The sequence below is a fragment of the Lipophrys pholis genome (assembly GCF_963383615.2).
Source record: "Lipophrys pholis genome assembly, chromosome: 13".
In the NCBI taxonomy this organism is placed as follows: domain Eukaryota; kingdom Metazoa; phylum Chordata; class Actinopteri; order Blenniiformes; family Blenniidae; genus Lipophrys; species Lipophrys pholis.
In genome coordinates this window covers 8,606,031-8,624,653 of record NC_137632.1, presented here as the reverse complement: position 1 = coordinate 8,624,653, position 18,623 = coordinate 8,606,031, and the positions used below count along the sequence as shown (strand labels likewise).

General features: G+C 43.1%; 2 protein-coding genes across 4 annotated transcripts; both read left to right on the top strand.

The window, feature by feature from the left end:
- Positions 1–506: 506 nt before the first annotated feature.
- otc (ornithine transcarbamylase) lies at positions 507–7,648 on the top strand. Of its 2 annotated transcripts, XM_080479017.1 has the most exons (11): positions 507–699; positions 824–953; positions 1,049–1,130; positions 2,123–2,210; positions 3,204–3,357; positions 3,900–4,022; positions 4,470–4,523; positions 4,604–4,753; positions 5,764–5,901; positions 6,014–6,079; positions 6,592–7,648. In XM_080479017.1, exons 1-10 carry the CDS (start codon positions 629–631, stop codon positions 6,071–6,073), a joined length of 1,050 nt encoding a protein of 349 aa, XP_080335143.1. In that variant the 5' UTR covers positions 507–628; the 3' UTR covers positions 6,074–6,079; positions 6,592–7,648. The 2 variants fall into 2 exon arrangements, with proteins under 2 accessions (XP_080335143.1, XP_080335142.1); XM_080479016.1 differs by lacking the exon at positions 6,592–7,648 and having other exon boundaries at positions 6,014–6,539.
- Positions 7,649–8,201: 553 nt separating this feature from the next.
- Positions 8,202–18,417, top strand: gpr161b (G protein-coupled receptor 161b). Of its 2 annotated transcripts, none has more exons than XM_080478343.1 (6): positions 8,202–8,444; positions 10,519–10,921; positions 13,485–14,209; positions 14,577–14,684; positions 15,441–15,566; positions 15,738–18,417. In XM_080478343.1, the coding sequence occupies exons 2-6, from the start codon at positions 10,578–10,580 to the stop codon at positions 16,040–16,042; spliced, it is 1,608 nt and encodes a 535-aa protein (XP_080334469.1). In that variant the 5' UTR covers positions 8,202–8,444; positions 10,519–10,577; the 3' UTR covers positions 16,043–18,417. The 2 variants fall into 2 exon arrangements, with proteins under 2 accessions (XP_080334469.1, XP_080334468.1); XM_080478342.1 differs by having other exon boundaries at positions 8,212–8,444; positions 10,531–10,921.
- The last annotated feature ends 206 nt before the right edge of the window (positions 18,418–18,623 follow it).

Below are 18,623 nucleotides of genomic sequence, written 5' to 3'. Positions count from 1 at the left end.
GACTTGATGTGCAGGGGAACCAATCAGGTGTAAGGATCCACTCACTGACTTTGATTTGTGAGTTTGACGGAAAAAACATTATTCATGAAGCAGTGCAACACCGGACCATGAAATAATTAATTAGATTGTGAAATAATTATATTTGTTTTTTTACATAAAATTATTGTTAGTTTAATTAATTAATGACACATTTAATGACACATTTACTTCATTGTTTAATGGTGTACTTATTTATTTATTTATTTGATTTTGGCACATTCAGTCCTCCACTACACTTTGGTTTTTTTGTATGTTTTTGTTTTTTAAAATAAAATGAATTGGTATTTTAATGACTTAATGACGCAAATTATTTATAAATATATTTATTTTTAGGAATCGTCTTTAGTGATTTACAAAGCACTTAAATGAAACTGGAGTGAATGTGTGCAGACACTAATAAAGTTGTAAGTCATTTAAAAATAAAAAAATAAAAACGCTGGCTGCCGCTGCAGAAGAAGCCACGCCTCTTTTCCGCTGCTGCGGAGCCACGCTGGTTTGCACACGTTTACAGAACTCCATAGACTGAGTGACAGCTGTTTCTGTCTGATGAAATAATCCCGCACTCATCTTGGAGTTCCTTCGAGCCACAATGTGTTCGAGGCTGTTATCCTCCAACGTTCTGAAATGCTTGAAACAGAACAACTGGGTGCGGAAGTTTAGGTAAGAAACTTGGAATAACTTTGGAAACAACTGGAAACAAGTCGCACAACAAGCTGCCGGGGTGTTGATATTGTGCAGATGGGCCATGCGTTTCGTCCTTATTGTTCATTCCTCTTTATTCCAGCACTGGAGCTGCTTCCTTTACTTTGAAAGGCCGCAGCTGCCTCACCCTCAAAGACTTCAGCTCAGATGAACTCAGGAGGCTGCTGTGGGTGTCGGGAGACCTCAAACATCGGATCAAACATGAAAAACAGGTTTACGACCAATCTAAGTGCATGTTGTGAAGCACCGCCATGCTTTCTCGTTGGGTCGTTCAAGGGAACTAACCAGTCGTGATTTTCTATTTCAGTATCTGCCTCTTCTTCAAGGGAAGTCCATTGCTATGATATTTGAGAAGAGGAGCACCAGAACCAGAATGTCTACAGAGACAGGTGGCTCTTATACTTGTGGCAAATATCCATACAGATAATTAAGTGAAAAGAAAACAGAATCTCGTGTTGCATTGCATCTTCATTTTTTTTATTTACCTGATTACAATCAAAGTGGGGTTTCTGATAACTACTAAAATAAAAGATGTGTTTTGGCTGCTCCCTATTTCAAGGGTTTTCTACATCAAGCCATATTAAACTGCATCATTGACTTGGATAGGTTTTTTTTAAACTAAGTTTTTACACTAGATTCTACCACTAATACTACTACCTACTGCACCCAGGATTCCAAATTGTGTCCCTCAACCTCAAGGTTGGAGAAGTTAAAGTACAATATATTTTTCCCTCATATGACTCAAACCAGATTTAATGTAACCTGCAAGGTTGAGTCAGTTTGCCAATGGGAAAGAGGTAAAGGTGCCGTGTCAATATAAATGATATTACGTCAGTTTGTTTGAATGTAAACAAAAAGAACATATTTTTCTATTAAAAGAATAAACTGGTTTGAATATGAATTGCGGGCAGAAGCGACTTGTGATTTAAAGAGTAGTTCAGTCGACAACATAGTGTGAATTCGATTCAAGTATGAGTAAGATCACATACTCATAAAAGTACAAGTATCTAAATGCTACCTGGTAATTACAGTAATTACTTCTGGTCCTGCGTATAATGAGGGACTCTGGTCAATGCAAGTGTGTAACATAAATTAAGTTTCAAGGTGTGTAAAAAGTAAAAGCTGCATGGTTTTATTTAAATATTTTTCAAATGCATTTCTGAAAAACACCTGACAAAATGTGAGCTGAGCTTTGACCCATGTGCTCACAAAAGAACTGCTGAAAGGCCACTCTCACCCACGAGGCTTTAGACCAAACAGAGCAGCCGCCGCTCTACCCGACTCAGCACTTACGTGTCCGTGAGCTCGCTCGCTCGCTTTACAAAGTTTATTTCCACGTGTTTTTATGAAAACGGATGTTGTTTTGATGTTATCCTTCCAGGTTTTGCTTTGTTGGGCGGACACCCGTGTTTCCTCACCTCGCAGGACATCCACCTGGGAGTGAATGAGAGCAGCACAGACACGGCCAGGTGAGCCTCTATCAACTTTCAGAGCAGAATCAATCGGTCACAGTTGATTTGTGTAGCACTTTACAACGACACCACGGAAAACCAAAGTGCTTCACAGAAAGATACAACAATTTTAAAAACACAAAAACTATTACATCTTAGACATAATTCAGGGAGTTCGAGATGTTAAAACCCCGTTTGAAGAGGCGAGTCTTTAACCTGGACTTGACAAAGGGACAGGTCCGTGAGAACACGTAGACTGAGGGGAAGGCTGTTCCACAGTTCAGGTGCAGCAACAGCAAAGGAACGACATCCCCACTGTTTGTACCTGGACCTGGGCACGTCCAGAACCATTTGATTGGAGGACCGGAGAGCTCTGCTGGGGCCATGTACAGTTAAAAGCTCTGATAAGTATAACGGGGCGAGGCCATGAAGTGCTTTTAAAAACAAACATTAAAATTTTAAACTCTATCCGGGAACGAACTGCCGCAGCTGAAAAAAGCTGGCTTGGACAACAGCATTTATATGGTCAAAGACAATTCCCAGGTTCCTGACTGCCTCGCGGGCTGGGCCCATGACCCTGGATTGAATCTGAGGAGCATCCACAGGGCCAAAAACAGCAAATTCAGATTTATTCTCATTCAGATAGAGAAGATTCTGCACCAGCCATTGTTTAACGTCTGAAAGGCAGCTATGGAGCGAGTCAAGTGCTGAGGCAGTATTTGGGAGCACCGATAAATAGACCTGGACGTCATCAGGGTAAAGGAGAAATGACAGATTATGTTTTTGGCAATAATGGACCCGAGTGGCAGCGTGTAAAGTGAAAACAGGGACGGATCCTGGTGGCGCCCCAGAAGACAGTGGGGCAGAAGAGGAGGAAGAGTCATCGACCGTCACGACAAAGCTCCAATATCTTGTGGTTAACAGTGTCGACGTTGACTTTGATGAACCCCTGATGCAAAGCGATGTTTTTAATTTTAAATTTTTCTTCATGTGATCTTTGTTCCACTGCAGGGTTCTCTCTGGACTCTGTGACATCGTCTTGGCTCGGGTTTACAGCCACTCCACGCTGGAGGAGCTTTCTAAAGAGGCGTCCATCCCCATCATCAACGGTCTGTCTGACCTCTACCACCCGATCCAGATTCTGGCGGATTACCTCACCTTACAGGTTCTTCCCCCTTTCAACATACAGTCATTATCTATTCAATTCAGTTTTCGTGAAGTGTTCCATCCTCATTATTCCCTTATTGTCGTTTTTCATTTAACAGTTCTAACAAACGTAAAATGATGTGAATCTGGACTCATAAAGTGCAGATGTGAAATCAGGAAAAGTCATTTATCTCAGATTTTTATCTTAATCTACTTTAAAAGGAAAATATGGATTGATCGATGGATCAATTTTCCTAACCCAGCCATGAAAAGTGTTGAACACCCTAAACAAGTCACCTGTCTTATTGCTTAATGATAAAATCAGTGTATTAAAATAATTCACACGTTTTATAAAGTCTAATCAGACCGTAAAGCGGTCACTGGACAGGACTGTTGAGGTGAAGAGGCGGCTGAACTGTGAAGCAAATGTCAGTTTAACAGTCGGCTAAAGGGACACGAAAGTTAAAATATTAAAAGAATTGAATGCTGTTTTTTAAATGAAAGATTATATCTTATCTCAAAGTCAAAGCTAGAATGAATGCAGTGACTTGTTGTTCACAGGAACATTATGGGTCCCTCAGCGGACTGACACTAACCTGGATTGGAGACGGAAACAACGTCCTCCACTCATTCATGATGTCTGCAGCCAAACTGGGAGTTCATCTCAGGATCGCTACACCAAAGGTTTGCTTCAGCCGACACCAACATTTTAACATTTTTATCAATATTTACCCGTCGCTGTGCGATCTGTTGTTCCACTCGCACCAAAATAGAAAACAAATACTCCATGACTGAGACTTTACTATGGCTATATCGGGCAGTTTTATTTTGAAACGGCTTTGTCCTGCATAATTTATTATCAAACTAGAATTTTTATTGGATGGAGTTTTAGGATTGAAAGGGAAAAAAGTATATAAGTATTTTTCTTTGAGTTTTTCTTGCTGCTACATTTTCTCATTTGTCTTTTTCCTTTTATCTTTTGTTTTACCTCTTATTTCTTTATTTTCCCTCAGAGATCAAATAGTTTCATTGTACATGTGACAAAGATTCATTAAATTTGTTCAGGTTTTTTCTTTTGTTGGAGTTTTTTGCAGGCTATAAACTTCTGTTATCTTATTCTTCTTCTTCCAGGGGTACGAACCAGAGAAAACTGTTATTGAAGAGGCTCGGAGGCTTTCCCAAGAGGTGAGACTCTCTTCAGCCCCCACGCTCATTTCATTCACTATTATTATTTCATGAATACGTAATGCTGCATTCGGCATCAGCATGGGACCCAGCTTCTCCTGACCTCTGACCCGATGGAGGCCGCCCACGGCAGCAACGTGTTGGTCACCGACACCTGGGTCAGCATGGGGCAGGAGGAGGAGAAGAAGAAGAGGCTGAACGACTTCAGAGGTTACCAGATAACAATGCAGGTAAAAGACACCGTTTTAATAGTGTTTGGAGGCCAAGTGTCTCATGTTCATGCTATTTGCATAAAATCAGGGTAATATCCGTCTTTCATTGGTGCCATATATTAATTATTTAATAGCCTTTATTTTTAACATCCACACAAGCTTTTATAGCCCTGGGTGTTTCTAATCTCTCTCTGCCCATGCTTCATTGCTCTGAGCCAGAGAGGAAAGTGCGGTAAAGATGCCCGGGTCTGCGTGGGCGGACCTGATCTGTTCAGCCCCGTTTCTTATCTGGACAGAGTGGATTTGATCCAGGGACGAAAGAGGAGCACCAGTGATTTTAAATGATGATCCGTTGCAAGTCTTTCCTCTCCTCTGAGGTGGAGGTGGAGAACCACACAGTGCTTCCATAACTCGGGACACTTTCTGCACCGCTAAACGCTGGCGAGGCGATTCTGTGGGAGCCCAGTTTTCCTCAGAGACGACACGGAGTAGAGTATCTGTTGGATCCTTTTTCACCATTTCTCCTGCTGGTTATTCCGTGTGGCAGGTCCACTGAGACGAGCAGGAAGGTACTTGGTTGTGTGAGAGTGGACTGAGAACAGCCTGTTGGAGTGCCGATGTTGAGAACGGCGCTTCTCCGAGGGAACAAAGTCCAGATGGCGATGCAGGACCTGTGACAGCGGCTTATCAAGCAGCTTTCCCCGTTTGACATTGTGGAAGGCCGACGTGACGTCAAAACAAAAGTGTCAAAGGATCTTGGGTGTGTCAAAGTGTAGAACTAATTCTGTTCCAGGTCATCTTGATGCATTTCTTCATCATTTTCTTTAAGCATGTTGTGATAAACAGTTTTGAACATAAATGAATGGACATTAAAATCAGCAAATATGTCTCAAAAACACAGTAACTGATTAGAAAAACTGCAGTTTGTTTGTTTTTTTGGGGTTTTTTTTACGCCTGCTACTGCCCCTTGCAGCAAAAGTACAGTGCCACCACACTTTGTTGAAAGTCGTTGAAACTCTTGTTTACAGACGGGCAGTGTGGCCAAACCAGACTGGACCTTCCTGCACTGCCTCCCACGGAAACAAGAGGAGGTGGACGACCAGGTCTTCTACTCCTCCCGCTCCCTCGTCTTCCCCGAAGCTGAGAACAGAAAGTGGACCATCATGGTGGGTCGTCTGCCGACAGGCTTTCAATTTTCACGTGCGGTGTTGATCCAGAGTCCCGTTGGAAACATCTTTGGCCGCCAGTCTGAGCTGTTATCACTGTCTTCTCTTTCAGGGTTTGGCGGTTTCTCTTCTGACCGACTACACACCACAGATCCCCATGATGAAGTTTTAACTGCAGGTCGTCTAGATTTGTCCCTGTGTCATCGCCACTGAAACGTCACACAACACACAACATGACACGTATTCCCCTAAAGTTACTGTTTACATGGTTTAATTCGCTCTGAGTGAGCTGTTGTTTAACTTGCGATCAGCAATCTGCTGTTTCTGGTCTGATTACCTTCAACACTTACTGTGATTAGAAATGCTGGACGCATGTATGAGTTCTACGTATAACAGGTTAACTATCTGCGTTCAACTTGCAGACCGCCGAGGCGTCCTCTCAGTGTCAATGTGGCACTTTCATAACACCAAAACACTAATTCCATGTTCAAGGTTTAAATTGCACATGCATTGGTCACATGTAATTCCTGTTCTGTTGTGATGCTGAAGAGTAAACGAAGACAACTATTCATTGTGTGACTTAATGTTGTCATGTGTGAGACCCTATAAAATGCAAAATAAATGTTTTATTAAGTGTCTTTGGGGAAACTTCATTTATCAAAAAGTTCTTATTCTGGTATATTTTCACAGGAAATTCCTTTTCTCATCCTGCAAAGCTGTTGAGGGAGCATCTTTGTCCCATCCTGCACCTGAATGTGTTTACAAATCCAGCACCTAATATGAATGTGTGTGCAGCTTTGTCTTGTCTCCTCTGCACCAATAATCTGTTTTAACGTTGAATCCGATTGGTGGAAGTATGGATGCACATTCTCATTCTGCAAAAAAATGCTCCTATAATGTCAATTCCATCTGGAAACACGACTTGCAAGAGCTTCTGCACATGTGGATTTTCTCCTGGTGATCCAGTTTACTCCCGAAGTCCACAAAGATGTGCTTGAGGTGGTTTTTGTGACTCTAAACTGCCTGGAGGAATGTGTGTGGGAATGTTTGTGTGCGCACTGAATGTAACCTGTATGTAATCATTAAGATTTGGGAGGGAAAAATGTTTTACTTTTACAAAGTGAGGAGCTGAGAGTTATATTTCAAATTCACTGAATTTGAAGTCAATTTGTTATGGATGAATGAAAAGCAGTCTAAAAGGAAAATATTTAAATGACCTTCAGTCATTAATTGATATTCTATTTTAAACTAGAAAATTCAAGAGGATGTCAGAGAGAAATGTGATTTTTGTTTTTCCCCCCGTTAGATTCTGAGATTAAAAGAAAATAAATGGAGAGTCAATCTATTAATACCTTCATTAAAAGACTGATTTTATTACAGAATTTGATGGAGATTAATTAAAATCTTGAAATATGCTTTGCAAACCATAACATAGACTATATAAAGACAGTCCAGATATGAGTTAAGAGTAAAACTTTTATTGCATGTGGATCTCAACAGCTATTTTCTATTGAAACATCTTAGATGAACTCAACAAAAGAAGAGGAGCTCAATACGGACTCATACCTGAAAAAGAATGCTCATCCTCCGAGGATTGAAAAACACCCAGAAATGTGAAATGTAACTTTTAAGATGCTCTTCAGATTTAGTTTTATGAACGTGAGGCTGCATGGTAAGACACGCTCTTTCTCCAATTCCCATGTTTGAGACATTTAGAAAGCAGAGCTCTAATAAAAAGTGTTATTACATTTAGGGACGTTTGTATGTTACAAGTAAACATTTTAAAAGTAGAAATGCGTTTTCTCGAACACAGGAAAACAGATTTATGTCTACTTATTATAACATTAAATCATATTTAGAATTTCAAAAGTTGTTTTTAAAGCGAGCCACCATGCCTACGTTGGTGGTGACGTAAGGGGGATCTGATTGGGCGAGGGGCTGTGACGTATTTATGCGGGAGGTATGATCCACGTGTGTGGTCCGGCCGCATCAAAACGACGCTGCGTAGTATTTTCATTCATAAACAAAAACACCCTGTCATCAAAGAAACACACACACATCATTTTAGTGGAATAAACACGAATACAGACGCCCAACATGTCAGGTTTCGACCCGAGTTGAAGAAATAAGAACTTTTAAAAGCTTTTCGGCCCGCGAGAGCGTGAAGATGTTTTGTTTACATTTATTGGAAGAAGAAAAAAAAAAAACCAAGCTCCGCGGGGTGCAGTAACGTTCGATGCGGGGATCGAAATGTGAAAACGGGGCAGATCCACCGCCCGACGACCACCCACACACAGGAGGAGGCTGGTGGGAGGAAGAGGAGGAGGAGGAGGAGGACGCCATTGCAGCCGCAGCTGGCCGTCTGTGATTCTCTCCTGAAGACGGACAAACGCTCTGCAGACTTTGAACAAATGTCGGCCGGCTCTCGGCCGCCTGTCGGACTCCCTCCTCCGGGGTAGCAGCGGGTGAAACGACCGGGGAAGATGGAGGTTTTGTCGCCGCGGGGAGGAGCCGTGTGGAGCCTCAGCGCCGAGCCAGAGCAGGTAGAAAGAAAAGCCGAGGTTTGGAGGGGGGGACAATGGGAGAAAGTTGGAGCCCAGTGACGGGGGACGTCTGGAGCTAACTCGCTAGCCACGAGAACCAAAACATGTCAGCAGCCAAAACTTCTCCAAACTCCGTGTTTTCCTCCAGAACTCCGACTCTCCCCTCCACTTTCTGCCAAGCTGACGCTGACCGACAGGCTGGGACGCAAACAAGCAGGAGAACCTTTTAGCAGTTTTCCTCTTGTTGCTTTTTTAATTAGTTTAACAGCATAAAAAACAAGGTTACACATCCTTCTCATGGAAGCAGCCTAAACCCTGTGAAGGCTAATAGTTTACCTGTATTTGTCTGACGAGGAATAAATAGTTAAATACATGTTTTGAATGTTGTTGTGAACAATTAAACAACATTTTTTTAGTCCTCCTTAATAAAATGTATTTAAGTTGCACTTTATGAAAGAATCTTTACCATTTTGAAAAGTAAAGGATTAACTACTAATAATTCATTTGATCTATTGATTTTTAAAATGATAATGTCCCTAATAACTTTCATTTTATCTGAATGTCCTGCATTCACCGTTGTAGGTTTTGGCTCTATAGTTTATCTTGGTAAAAGTGGTGTACCTCAGGGTTCAATCTCAAGCCCCCTCCTATTACTGATGTACCGGATGGGAAAGGTAAGGCAAACTGACTTGCCACTAAACGATCAAGATTTTGAAATACCTTAAACAAACACAACATAAATACGAAGTCTTAATTCCTGAGTTGGTCATTATGACAAGTCACAAACCTTTCTAGCTCAGTAATTAAAAATCCAAAGTTATTATAATGAGCTCCGACCCCCAAACACCACCATGTTAATAATCCCTTTTGAAAATGTTGTGAACTAAAACTTCATTTTACCAGCTTCATAAATGTGCATGTTGTTATCCTCCGTGATCATTATTGAACATTTCAAATGTTCGAACATTTGAAATGTTCGAACATTTGTTTACCTTCAGAACTTAAGACACCACATGTGCAAACAATCCTTACATTTCCTATTTCAAATAGACAAAAAGAAACACTACAAACAATCACCTCAACAATTAGACAAAACAATCTTAAAACTGAACCTTTTAATCAACAAGGATTTCACCTTCTGATGCTTTGAATTTGTAACGTTTGTGTTCAAAAGAGTGTAAAACCAATAAAATCCAGTTTTCACCTCCTTTTTATTTAAGTAAACGTAGAACTTCAATTTTATAAAAGTCAACTAATTTGTTGATGATCATATCAAAACTAACAATTTCAAGGATCACGTAACATTTTTAATGTGAATATTTTTGGTTTTGACTGTCATTTTCTGTAAAATAATACACCATACGTTGCATGTCACTCTCTAGAAAACGTTAATGATTTTTTTTTTTTAACAACCTGATTATTATTGAATTAGGAAATGAGACACACGCGAATCAAGAATAAAGACGCTTAAGCTCAGAAAACCATTTCTTCATTGTCAATGTCTTGCGGTGTACCTCAAGGTTTTATTCTAGGCTCTCTGCTTTTTGTCCAACTACAAGTTACCACTTTGGCTCATAATATGAAAGCATAATCTTATTTTTCATTTTTACAAATGAAACCGACACTCACTTAAACTCTCCGTTTGTCCTAATTCAGATCTACCAAATAATCTCCTCCAGCTTCATAGAAAACGATCTTAAATAATTATAAACCATCCTGACTCACCAGAATTTGAAAGGAAGCCATCTCGCAGCCTAGAGTTCATTAATTCACATCAAAAGTTCTGAAAACTCGTAAAACAACTATTTTATCATTGACTTAAGTCATTTATTTTCTGCCCGTTTCTAGAATGTGAATAATTTGGAGGGATTCTCTTGATCTTTGTGGAAGAAGTGAAACTTTACTTCATAAACGTTGCGCCCAAGTTCAACATCGGTCCTCGCATGTCTTTAGGATTTCATGTTGGACAGACTGGTTTCACTGATACGTTCCTACGCCTGCAGGTAAAGAGATGAAATAAGCTCAAAACTGTTTTTGTTTTTTTTAAAATAATGAATTTGTTATTTTCTTGCAGCTTCCCCCTCAGCTTTCCCCCGACATTGCTTCGCCCGCGCGGTGGCTCCGTCTCTCACCATGAACATCAGCAGGAACTGCAGCGCGGTGGCGAATGGCGAGGGTCCGGCGGTGCTGGAGGTCGTCTCCATCGTGACCATCACTCTCCTGGCCTGCATGGGGAACCTGCTGATCGTGGCCACGCTGTACCGCCGGCCCTACCTGCTCACCCCCAGCAACAAGTTTGTGTTCAGCCTGACTCTGTCCAACCTGCTGCTGTCGGTGGTCGTGCTGCCCTTCGTCGCCGTGAGCTCGGCCAAGCGGGAGTGGGTGTTCGGCGTGGTGTGGTGCAACTTCACCGCCCTCCTCTACCTGCTCGTCAGCTCGGCCAGCATGCTCACGCTCGGCGCCATCGCCATCGACAGGTCAGTGACGGTCTGTGGAGACAATTTCTCTGGATACGTCCATCAAAACTATTGGACAGCGGTTTATATTTCTCCTACATTGTATGCTTCCTCGGTGTGGCATGCTTTCCCCCTATTTTTGTGTTCTTTTCCTGAAACGTAGTTGTTTGAGGTGTAAACGGCGGCTGACGGCCGCTTCCCATGATAGTCAGCACAGCTTGCCGGCGAGTGGGAAGACGCTTTCCCACGGCACGCTTCACAGGGGCGAACTGCAAAACGTAGTTTCCGTCGGGCTGAGGGTGGAAACGGTTCCCGAAGCGAAGCTTTACCAGGGCGGAACATGCAGACTGCACGCTGGGTCTCGGGAACACGGGCTCGAACCGGGGCTGCGCTCACAGTGAGAGCGTTCACCACCGCGCCACACTGCGGTCCTGGTTTTGACAGAGAAGGAACACCTGCACGCCGGACGGTGTCCTGGGCTTCCCGGCGTGTTTCTCTTTTTGAGGTCAGAATGTGACCCATTTAAATCGGCTTGGTTAACCACACACACACACTCGGGCCGCGCTTTTCCTGGAGACTTTCCCCCGCTCAAGTGGCGGGCATTAGTCTGGCTTACACGGCGAGTAACTTTCAGTGCCCGACGGCATGAATATGCTCCATTCATCCGCACGGCTCGGATTATCCTCTCCCCCCCCCCCCCCCCCCCCCCTTCCCTCCTTTATTTCCGTTGTCACAAATAAGAGCTGTGAAAACAAAAGTGCCTGCGCCGCCAAAGATTACCAGCCCGCCACGCCCTGTTTTCACTTTTGTGTTTATCTTTGATGTCGCAGACGTTTCAGCCTCTATACTTAGAACTTGTCAACGACAAATACCCCAAGCTCTGGTATTGCTTTGTTTTCTTAATCCTAATGAGATTTTTCCACTTTAAAAGGTGTTTTATTGAGGGAAAGTTCATATAAAGACAAAACTGAACCGTGTCTCATGTCGGAAGTTGTTCGTTTTTTGTTTAAAGGAGTGAATTTTTTTATATTTTTTTAGCCTATCAAGTCCTGATGGTTGAAGTGTTTGGGAGTTTTTTTAGAAACCACATATTTGTCCAGATCATGATGCTTTTGGACAGTTGAAAACAAACAAATAAATAAAATAAGTAAAGCTGCAGGACAGGATCAATAACCGACATCACTGTAAATGAAATCTGCAAAAATGAAGGTTGGTTTTGTGTTTTGTCCCGAACAATCAGGAAACAGTTTAGAGCAACGATGTGTAACGATGTTAAATGTCCTGAAAACTAGAGCCGCATGATGATCAGGTAAATATGCAATAATGCTCTAGAAGTATTGCGATAACGATATGATGAGAGAGGAATACAGTTAGGGGGATGATGTTAATGTCTTTGAACTTTCAGATTTGATGGGGGTTTTTTTGGTCACTTTTTATTGATATTTATTTTTTTTTTGTTTGTACTTTTTGGAATCTATGTAGATATGTCCAGCGTTCAGATTGCGATCGAGGAGTAGAAATCATTTTCTGGGACTAAAAATACCATTGTTGTGTAAAAGAACTGCCAAAACGCAGTGCCAGTTTACTGCTTTCACTTGACAAGTTGGTGTTAAAAGGGTGTAGAGGCTCCCTGAGCTCTCTCCGCACACATTGTGGCCTCCGACTCCTCCATCTTCTACATGAGGCTCCATCTGATTGGCAAAATATGTTAACTTGCAGAGCATGAAAAGAGGATTTGTTGCAGTTCAGTCAGGCTCCTGTGATGTATGCTGGTATATTGTCCATGCTCAACATGTGACGACGAGACATTTGAGTGTGTCGCCTCACTGATATCTGTACGTTACGATCTCAGATGTCTAATCGCTCGGTCATCAGGTCTGCTGGACTTATAAATAAAAGCTTTCGCTGATCTCTTAAAATGTCTCTGACTCTGCTAGTATCGTGACTCACATTGTTTAGTGATACTTTCTTATAACGCCTCTACTTTTGGCAGTAGCACTACTTTGGCAGTCTCTTCCTGTTGTTGACACGCGTGAGTTTTTTTTTTTTTTTGAAGAACCCACAGCATCAAGATTATAGAGCATCTTCCTCCCACTGACTGATGAGACGTAATGTGAATGAAACCTAAAGCTGCAGTTACATTTCAAAGTAACCGGTGTGTAACAACCAAATACTGTTTAAAATGGAATAAAACCGAGAAGTATTATCATAAGATATTTGATCCATTAGTGCCATAAATATCATAAAAATAAGAACTTCAGCCAATAATGTAATAATACATAAAAAGAGCTGCGTTTTTATTGCAAGTTTTAGGCAATTTGGTTATGAAAAAATAGCTAATGTGTCAGATATAGTCATTTTGATGCTCTCAATTATAGTTTGTAAAACATCTTTTACTGTTTTATTACAGTATTGGCCAGTATTGGTTGTTACACTTTATTTGCTCTAACTAGTAAAGTAGCTTCATTACGTTTGTGGGAGAAAAAGAAAGAGAGTAATAACGAATCAAGTTCACATATTTAGTAACGTGTCACAAACTGTGGTTAACTGGAGTGAGTCATCGTTGGCTGTCTGCTCCCTGCAGGTACTACGCGGTGCTTTACCCGATGATCTACCCCATGAAGATCACGGGGAACCGAGCGGTGGTGGCCATCGCCTACGTGTGGCTGCACTCGCTGGTGGGCTGCCTGCCTCCGCTGTTCGGCTGGTCCTCCTTCGAGTTCGACTGCTTCAAGTGGACGTGCGTGGCCTCGTGGCACCGGGAGCCCGGCTACACCGCCTTCTGGGTGGCCTGGTGCATCGCCCCGCCCTTCCTCGTCATGCTGGCCTGCTACGGCTTCATCTTCCGCGTCGCCCGCATGAAAGCCCGCAAGGTCCACTGCGGGACGGTGGTGGTGGCGCAGGACGAGTCGGCGGGGGGAGCGCAGAGGAACGGGCGCAAGAACTCGAGCACCTCCACCTCCTCCAACGGGAGCCGGCGCAGCCTGGTGTACGCCGGGAGTCAGTGCAAAGCCTTCGTCACCATCCTGGTGGTGATCGGGACCTTCCTGGTCACCTGGGGGCCGTACGTGGGCGTGGTGTGCACCGAGGCCCTGCGGGGGCTGGGCAGCGTGTCCCCGGGCCTGGAGACGCTGGTGGCGTGGCTGACTTTCTGCAGCGCCGTGTGCCACCCGCTCATCTACGGCCTGTGGAACAAAACGGTGCGGAAGGAGCTGCTGGGGATGTGCTTCGGAGACCGCTACTACCGCGAGTCCTTCGCCACGCGGCAGAGGACGTCGCGGCTCTTCAGCATCTCCAACAGAATCACAGGTGGGACGTCCGATCTGAGTCTTTAGTTAATCCTTCTGTCAGAAAGTTGTAGAGTGAGAATAGCAGATCTAAAGGTAAAACCGGGTCAACTTTGTAGCTCAATAATCTTTCATTCAGAACGAACAATGTCTCTTAATGGATTACTTATTCAGGCATTACGCAGATCGAAGAAAAGCCATCCGGTGTGATTTTTATGCTTTCGTCTGAGGACCTGAGCAGAACTTTGAAGGCCATTTAGACTGTAATGTCTCTAAAAACAAAGTTGTACTTTGGTCATTGTCACTTCGTTCCTTCAATAAGTAGAGTTGTATGTCATCTTCACTGCAGTAGAAGTTACGTGTGAATATTGTTTGATTGTATTTTTTAGACTTGGGTATGTCGCCACACCTGACGGCCATGCTGGCTGGAGGAGGACACCTGCTGGCTCCGGGCAGCAGCACAGGAGATACCGGCTTCAGTTTCACTCAGGACTCCTGTAAGTGTTACACACCGGTTGAAAACAAGTCGGCGCCGTTTCTGTTAACGGACCTTTAATTCTAATCACAAATCTGCTGTCAGAATTTCTCTTCCTTTTATAGGTGCAGTATTTAAAACGCAAGTAATGTCATCTGTGTGCATTAGATGGCAGTAGTGAGTCACGGTGCTAACTAGAAATAGACATTTGTCTAGTCTCATGACAGAAATGGTTAAAAGTTACAGGGGACAGACGAGAGACTGGACAAGTTGGTTTATCTGCTTGACTGCTTAATTTTTAACCGCAAAAATATTTCCTAATACATTTTTTATTTAAAGTAAATCATGCATTTTGCATCTGTTTGTGTAATAAAATTTTAAACTCAACATAACTTAACTGTGAGACGACTATAATCAGGAGGTTTAACAGTCTGACCCTGTTGCATCAGGCTCCTGCAGCCTTGTTCCGGTAAGCCTCACATTCCTGTTTCCCAGCTCATGTTTTTAACACGGTCCAAGGGCCGGGAGGGCAAGTAACGTCATGCCTCGTCATCCAGCTCATTGTCTGTCTGGCGGCGGTTTGAAGCTGGCTTTTTGTTCTATGATGATTCCATGGCAGACGTTCTGCCATGTCTTGGTGTCGTCGGCAGTTTCGAGGCATCATGGTGGAAGCTTTAGAGAGCAGTGAAATAAACCTACACGCATGCATCGTCTCACAAAGGACAAAAACGTTGTGTCAATGTGAAATAATAATAACGTGTTGTGCTCTTCGCAATAGGCACAGACGTGATGCTGCTGGATAACTTCTCCAGTGACGGCTCGTCGCTCCTGCAGCACGCCGGGAATCCACCCGGGAAGAGGCGGAGCTCGGTGACCTTCGAAGACCAGCTGGATCAAACCAAAGGTACCCGTCCTTCACACAAATCTCTCCTTTTAACGTTTTCCAGATACATATACCTGAAATAATCATTTCACACGCAGGCTAAGTGATCGGTCATTTATCGCCCCCACACACACTCCATGAAACGTTTTGCCTCGTCATCCTGAGTGACTCGCCGTCTGTCTGTCTTCCCAGCGGAGAGCGTGTCCGCGGTGCAGGTCCACGCCGACGTGCACAAATCTCTGGACACGTTCGCCTCCAGCTTGGCGAAGGCGATAGAAAGCGACGCCAAGCTGGCGCTGTTCGGGGAGGGTCTGTCCCTGCCCGGCGGACTCTTCACCACCAGGGCGGCGCCCAGGCCCAGATACCTGGACGGTCAGAGACTGAGACTGGAGAGCATCGATGAAGGCATCGTGAAAGATGACCGGGATGAAGAAGAGCGGCAGCGGGAGGAAGAGGAGGAGGAAGGGGACCGGTTGGACTCCCCGCTCAGTTTGTGAAGGCTCCACCTCTTTCTCCCCGAGGCTCAGCCGGGGCAGGGCAGGTCTGTCGCCCCCCCCCGGCTCCTCCATACTTGAAGTCATCACTCAGCATCAGCGTATTAGACTCGTGTAACCAATAGGAAGCCTTAACTACTGTAACCTTAACGGTATGATTGTCGTATTATTTTTGTCTCCATCTATATATTATTATGGTTCCATTATTTAACTCTTCGGGGCTGGGCAGTATGGAAGGAACCGACAGGAGTTTCTTTCTTCTAAATAATACTTAGTTACATGAACTATCACAGGTCAACGGATCACAGACGTGATGATTCCTCCCAAGTTTCTTAGTTACATTTGATTCGGATCCAAATCCGAATTCCTAATTCAGACTTGTGGCTTCATGCTCCATTAACAACACAAGTATTGTTATGAACCGGACCTGGCCGTGTTCTTTTAAAAAACCCACATCAATTGGCCGTGAGACATCTTGTCTCTGCCTTCGCCTTCAGTCAGCTGGGATCCGTCTGCAGCTTCGCGTGTGCTTGAAATTGAAGCTGCAAACTAGAACGCCGCAGCTCTGATGAGAAGCTTCACTCTGTTTACACTTGGAGAACAACACAGCTGTTTTTTGTTTTCTTCTTTGGAGACGCACTTCAATACGGAATCCCGCTCCACCCCCCCCCCGATGGATCGAAATCGACAAGTTACTTCTAAATATTTAATTCAGGTTTTGAGTTGAGAAGAAGTCTAATCAGTCAGGGAAAGGGTAAACATCTGTGGAAACGTACGGAGATTTTCATCCAAACAAAAGAGTCTTACAAGTTGTTTTTTTTAACCTCTAACCTTAAAGTCCCACTTGGCTTCTTCTTTGTTCACACCAACACCGATGCTTTCACCCCGACTCAAATGATTGTGTTTTGGGGGAAATTAACGTACGTGTGTGACACCTAAGAAACACTCGTCAACAACAAAGCACAATCATCAGTTAAACAACGGAAATGTAAAGAAAACCATTGATTTCTGTCCTGCTCAGCCCCGATCTTAACCGTACAGTTGGACTCTGAAGGTACTTGCACGCTGAAGCTTCATTCCCGGGTTATCTAACTGTGGACAAACAGTTTGTTGCACTTAAATCCGACGTGTCCTCCGGCTGGACGTCAGACTGGTGCATACCGTCCACGGTAACTTAGTTTACGTTCGCAGTAATTCCGTTGCCACCGAAACAGGGGTGGAGGGAATCGGCCCGCGAACTCGATCAAGTGCAGGTTGGAAGAGTCGCAGGAAGAGCCGCCGCGCTGGAGTCCGAGGAGAACAGCTCCCTGGTTCTTTTCTTAAAGTGTCTCTGTGAAGAACGTTGTTGAAGTAGAGCCGCTTCAGTCTTACCTCGTTTTTTTTTTTTTTTTTATCAGATTATGTTCCAGCAGGTACAATTTGTAAGAAAAATGTATGTAACCTTTTGATTTTCACTATATAGTCGAGTATTAATACAAATATTTGGTAAAGTTTTGTAATAAGATTCTATTAAAGTTTTTTGTTTTTTTTTTACATATAAACTATCATCCATGTCTGATTTCATGTTACATCTATAAAGACGAATACTCATTTTTATACTTGCATTAGAGTACATTTCAGAAACTCTACTCTATCAGCAGTATTGTCCCCTGAGGCTCAGACTTTCTTTGCCAGTTCAGGTCAGATTTCTGACCCGTTTTCTTCATTTCCACAGGTGAAGATGCAATAATTACAACTTAATGTCTTTGCTCTTCCAGATAACAGTGCTCTTTCTCTTGCCACAAATTTACAGCAGCTGTGCCTGAGCAGTTTTTGTCTGGCCGATCACTTGTTTCAGTTTGTTCTTTTCTGCTGCTGCTGCACTGTGGCTGCCAGGTAGGAAATCATTTGGGCTGATAATTGAAGTTTATAGTCATTTGCACAATTTCTATAAATGGATCGCACTTTTCTTTCATATTTAACATTCTGTCTGCGAATGTGCAGATCATGAACGATGGAAACAATACATGACATTTACATGTATATTGCGATAATGATAAATATCTTATTTATATCCTTATAGGCAAATTTGTAAAAAAAAGAAGCTGCAGGAGTCATTTTGTTTAACAATTTGAATTCTCTGATTTTCTTTCTCCTCTAATCTGATTGAAAACTTGCATCAGGAGCCAATTTGAGCACTTAAGGTGAGGAACCCCCCCCCAGCAGACTCGTGCAACATCCTTTATACCAACATGTTCAACCATCAGTCACATTCACACACGCCACTAACAACCGCTGCTCGAGAAGAAGAAGAAGAAGAAGAAGAAGAAGCGGCCACACTTTGTTTTTCCATTTCTTTTTACTTCAACAACAGAATTAAAGCCTCCGTGTTTCGACTCAAAAGTCTGTATTCACATGCGTAACTGCCGCGGCAGCACATCAACATCTCTTAGTGTTGTGCTACAAATTCAAACATGTCAAACGTTAACACTGTTCAAAGCTCACCCTCTCTGGAACAAAACAATATTGCACTGAACATCCTTTCACACCAGCCGCCACGATTCTCTTAATATATATATATACTCATAATATATATATTTATATC

What these genes read in the sequence shown, in the direction of transcription:
- gpr161b (XM_080478343.1), top strand. Translation starts at nt 10,578, where the DNA reads ATGAACATCAGCAGGAACTGCAGCGCGGTGGCGAATGGCGAGGGTCCG. An exon ending in CATCTCCAACAGAATCACAG is followed by an intron (nt 14,210 to 14,576) that starts GTGGGACGTCCG and finishes TGTATTTTTTAG; the next exon opens with ACTTGGGTATGTCGCCACAC. An exon ending in CCAGCTGGATCAAACCAAAG is followed by an intron (nt 15,567 to 15,737) that starts GTACCCGTCCTT and finishes CTGTCTTCCCAG; the next exon opens with CGGAGAGCGTGTCCGCGGTG.
- otc (XM_080479017.1), top strand. Translation starts at nt 629, where the DNA reads ATGTGTTCGAGGCTGTTATCCTCCAACGTTCTGAAATGCTTGAAACAG. An exon ending in AACTGGGTGCGGAAGTTTAG is followed by an intron (nt 700 to 823) that starts GTAAGAAACTTG and finishes TCTTTATTCCAG; the next exon opens with CACTGGAGCTGCTTCCTTTA. An exon ending in CTCGGAGGCTTTCCCAAGAG is followed by an intron (nt 4,524 to 4,603) that starts GTGAGACTCTCT and finishes ATTCGGCATCAG; the next exon opens with CATGGGACCCAGCTTCTCCT.